The sequence below is a fragment of the Saccostrea echinata genome, unplaced genomic scaffold (genome assembly GCF_033153115.1).
Source record: "Saccostrea echinata isolate AGI-Se365-2 ecotype Australia unplaced genomic scaffold, CSIRO_AGI_Sech_v1 ptg000033l, whole genome shotgun sequence".
NCBI classification, from domain to species: domain Eukaryota; kingdom Metazoa; phylum Mollusca; class Bivalvia; order Ostreida; family Ostreidae; genus Saccostrea; species Saccostrea echinata.
In genome coordinates this window covers 25382614-25387141 of record NW_026889782.1, presented here as the reverse complement: position 1 = coordinate 25387141, position 4528 = coordinate 25382614, and the positions used below count along the sequence as shown (strand labels likewise).

Here is a 4528-nt window from a genome sequence, read left to right as displayed (position 1 = left end):
TTCTTGAATAAAGGAATGTGATAGAATTTGATTGTTACATCAGATAAATATTTAGAAATATTCTCAAACCATCAGGGTAAAAATATCTCTTATTTCAGTTTTGATTCACTTCCTACATTGCCTTTCTTTTTTCTTTCGTAATGTCACATGATGTAACAGAGACTTTTCATTTCTTTTAGGTCCTCTGACGACACGATCCTCTACTGGCCTCGCCCAACCCCAGGAGAGAAATACCAATCATGTAGCGACGGTAAGCCAATGCTCTAGAATTTTGAAATCATTTCTATTTATCTTTATTTGGTCTGTCCATCTCATTGAATTTAATACTTTCTTTTTTATGCTTCCGGTATGTAGCAAGTTGCTAAAATGGAATGATGTATTCAATATTTTTTTTGCTATCAGAGATATGAATAAACTTTTTTTTAATTCAAGTTCCAATCCTGGCCCGTTTTAAAGCGACCCTGAAGGGCCCTTTGTCGCTTCAGGATGAAAAAACGGCGCATCAAATCGTTACCCATATTTTTAATATCTGGAAGGTGGTGTGGAAGACCCTACATTCTTTGTCGGGGATCTTTTAGATGAAGAAAAAATCTTCGAGGTTTGGTTCAACACAGCCATGGAACAGTGGCAGGCGAGCACTGTGAAAGCTTACATGAGAAGCTTGGGAGACTTCTTAGCATTTTGTGTTAAGGCAGACCTCCCAACTTGAAGAAAGCAAGAGCACCTCCATCGAATGATACAGATGTTGAAAGATGCCAGGAAGAGCTTGCGCAAAAAAATTGCGCAGCGAAGAACAGAAGTGGAGGCAGATGCGTTAGGTTTGTGTTTCTTGGAAAATCATTGAAAAGCATACATAAGAAAGTAGGTTCATAAGTGACATATAAATGTATATTTAATCAAGTTTCTTTTAACAGGCAATTTGATAAGTCCGGAAGAAATCAATCAGTTTTTAAAATCTGACTTCGTGGCGTCTGTAGAGGACGAGATTCGGAAAGCCTCACATATCAATTGTACAATGGAGTTATTTATCAAGGTTCGGGACTACGTGATTTTCCGGATCATTATAGCAAATGGCCAGAAGGCAGGAGCCGTCCTATCCATAACGCACGACGTTATTCAAAAACGACAGCTAAGAGAGGAGGGATATGTCACGCTGACTGTGAGTTATCCACACACACGCTTGCATCCAAAGTTGCACTCATACACATAATCAAACATACTCTTAAGCACATTCACGCATACACACTCTCAGTCAAAGAAATGAGTTCTTGTAAAAAAAAAAATATATAGTCTTGTGAAGAAATGCTGACATAAGTAACAATGTAAATTCCTATTTGGTGAAAATTCTGCCAAGGACAATTTTTAAAAGAACCTTTAAATTACAGGTAACGAAGCATAAGACGGACTTCAAAGGCCCAGCGATGATCAGCTTATCACCCGAGCTCCAGGGCTCGACATTAACATTTTTTCCTACTTGTTCATTCGGACAAGTGACCAAGACATTCACTTGTCCGAACTTCAACTTCACTTGTCCGAAAATTTTTCAATAGAGATCTAATACTGTCAACTTGAAAACTAAAATAAAGTCCATTACACATGGCATGTGCATGATTGATTCGTGATGTTATTGATAAATACAAAATACACATAAAACGAAATTTTATCTAGGCTTTCTGTCCTGACAACAACATAAATGTCCACAGTCATTCGTTAAGTTCGTAAGTCCCATGCCTTTTCAGTAGTATGCAATTAGTGAACTTCGATCCCGATCGAATGTGAACTCAATTTACGATCTCTATCGGAATCGAAGTCCGGTTTTTATGTACAGCTTCCGTCTTCAAACTGCCGATTAACTTTCAACAGTCGTTATTTTTATTATTTAGAGACTCTTTTACATTAAAATGCACTTGTCCAGTCGGACAAGTGCCCGGGAATATTCACTTGTCCGTAATTTTTTTTTCAGTGGTACCGGACAAGCGTTAATGTCGAGCCCTGAGCTCTGGTTTTTTGTGCACAAATATATCCACCTGGCAAGGAGATTGCCCAACTTCGTCTTCAAGATGTCGGATTCGATTTTCATTAAATGGTCCACGGGGGGAAAACCTCAACAGCCACTCGACAATTCAGCCTTAAACAAAGGTCTCGGCAGGTTGTGGAACAAAATGTTCGATTCAAACAAACCGATTTCTACAACTAGGCTCAGAAAATCCGTTGTCACCGAAGTCAGAAGGGCTGTACCCACTTCAAGGGATGTGCTAGCTAGGCACATGTCCCATGAGCCTTCCACAGCCGACAGATATTATCACATGTCAGACAAATCAAAGATGGCGGTGCCCGTGTCCAGGCTCATAACGGCTGTCATGGAAGGGGAAAGTGAAGTACGTTTCTATATTGATTTCAACGTTCAAAGCTTCAAATTTGTACAGTTAAGGATGCTCAAAAACCCTATTTTCTTTTATTTAGGCATCAAGAACTACCAAACAGATTGCACAAACAAGCTCCATTCAAGAGGTATATCTTAATGCACTTGTCTTAATTTATTTCTTGGCATTTTCCTTCGGTGAAAATGTTTTATTTTCTTTTTAAAATGTCGGTGAAATATTTTCTTATATTCTAGATATCGCAGACAGGTACAGAGGAAGGTAGTTCAAACCCTAACCCTACCCCTGATTCTGACTCTCCAAAGGTAAATGTTATGATTGTAATTTTAAAAGCAAATGACTGTTGGAAGCAAAATTTCCGCCACTTCTTCCAGTATACGCTACTTCTTCCATTTTGTTTATTATATACATATCTATTATACCGAAACTCATAATTTAAAATAGATGTATTGCAGCACGTAGCTTATAAAAAAAAATCTATGATCATCAAATACTTAAGTCTCTTCATCATAAAACTTTTAAAATTATGAAATTGTATTTTAAAAAATGAATCGGACGATATTTAAACATAGTGTGTTTTGAATAGAAAACGACACAAACACCCGAAGGTTTTCCACAGTTGCCGCCAGGGGTAAGTTATCTGGTACTTCTAATATTTCATTTGCTTAAATATTCATTATCTTAGTTTTTATAAACATACCTTACTTGATTTTAAATGTATTGTAGCCACATAGAAGGAGACCATTTAGTGAAATAGAGGTGAGAACTCTAGTAGTCCTGCTGAGCGGATTGGACGTAACAAAAGGCATTACAAAACTGGCAGTGATTAGCCATCTCCAAGAATCAGAGGAGGGAAGGCTGTTCTTGCTAAATATGCAAAATAAATTAGGATCAGAGTACCAAAAGAAAATAATTGACAGAGTAAGGACATTGTTTAGAAGGTGAATTTCTTGAAGTTGAAGTCACGGTTAGCCTTAGAAATGTTGGCTATATTTAACAATAGGTTACTATAGCAAACTATAATAGTTAACTATATAGTTCATAAGTAGTTTGTACGTGATTACGTTTACTATGGCACTATTGTACACCGGTTAAGACTTTATTTGAAACTTAGTCTATGTTACTCAGATTTTTAATTCAAATTTTAGTCTTGTGAGATTATGAAATATATGGAGATAACGAACAGTATTCAAGCTCAAAAGTCCATAATACAATACAAAATAGGAGCAGAGCAAACACGGACCTCCAAACATCAGAGGTGGGATCAGGTGCCATGGAGGAGTGAGCATCCCCTGCCGCACGGTCACACCCGCCGTGTGCTCCTTGTCATGATCGGGAAATAACGGAAAAATCCGTCGACATTTCAGTGTGTAAATAATGGCCTAACAATTAGTATGAAAAACGTCAGTCAGCATTTGACTCAATGATAAATTGTATTTGCTGACAAGGTCATTGTATCGACCATAGAACTTACGAAATGATGACTTTAAACGAGACAGCTGATATTCTTGTTTCATCAACTTATTTGTCAATAATTTACCTCGTTTTAGAAATTGTACATACGTAGAGCATGCTCTCGCGTATCGAATCAACTGAGAGATATATACCCCGTATGCAGGTGATGAAGGTATATTGCTGCTTAAGTAAGGGAAGTTGACGATTGAAAAGTTAAAGTCATCACGTTTATCATAAAGCTTGGTTGTTAGATTACCATTAACGTCTTTTTCAAGTAAAATATCCAAATATGAAACAGATGTGTCAGACTCTGTGGTATCTTTTATCTCAAGTTCACCAGAATATATCGTATCGACATAAGAATGAAAATAGCCATTGTTAACTGACAATACGTCGTCGATACATCTAAATGTCGACTTGAACGCCACAGCAAGTGTTTTCTTCTTTTCACGTACAAGATTTTGGACAAATTCTGCTTCATATGAATACCAAAAAGGTCTGCTAATAACGGGGCGCAATTGGTACCCATAGCAATTCCAATAGATTGTTGGAAGACCTGGTCTCCAAAAACCACATAGATATTGTTAATCAGAAACTCAAACATCTTTTTAATGTCAACTTCAGAGTACTTGTGTGTACAATCAGAATGTTTTTTAACAAAATAATTTTGCAAATGACCAATGACAAGGTAA

At 37.1% G+C, this 4528-nt stretch overlaps 2 protein-coding genes across 2 annotated transcripts; both read left to right on the top strand.

Moving 5' to 3' along the window:
- Window positions 1-730: 730 nt before the first annotated feature.
- LOC133198322 (uncharacterized) lies at window positions 731-1210 on the top strand. Its single transcript, XM_061334427.1, has 2 exons — window positions 731-818; window positions 915-1210. Exons 1-2 carry the CDS (start codon window positions 734-736, stop codon window positions 1208-1210), a joined length of 381 nt encoding a protein of 126 aa, XP_061190411.1. The 5' UTR covers window positions 731-733.
- Window positions 1211-2008: 798 nt separating this feature from the next.
- Window positions 2009-3353, top strand: LOC133198321 (uncharacterized). The gene is made up of 5 exons (XM_061334426.1): window positions 2009-2378; window positions 2464-2511; window positions 2618-2686; window positions 2968-3012; window positions 3108-3353. Exons 1-5 carry the CDS (start codon window positions 2061-2063, stop codon window positions 3324-3326), a joined length of 699 nt encoding a protein of 232 aa, XP_061190410.1. The 5' UTR covers window positions 2009-2060; the 3' UTR covers window positions 3327-3353.
- Window positions 3354-4528: the final 1175 nt, after the last annotated feature.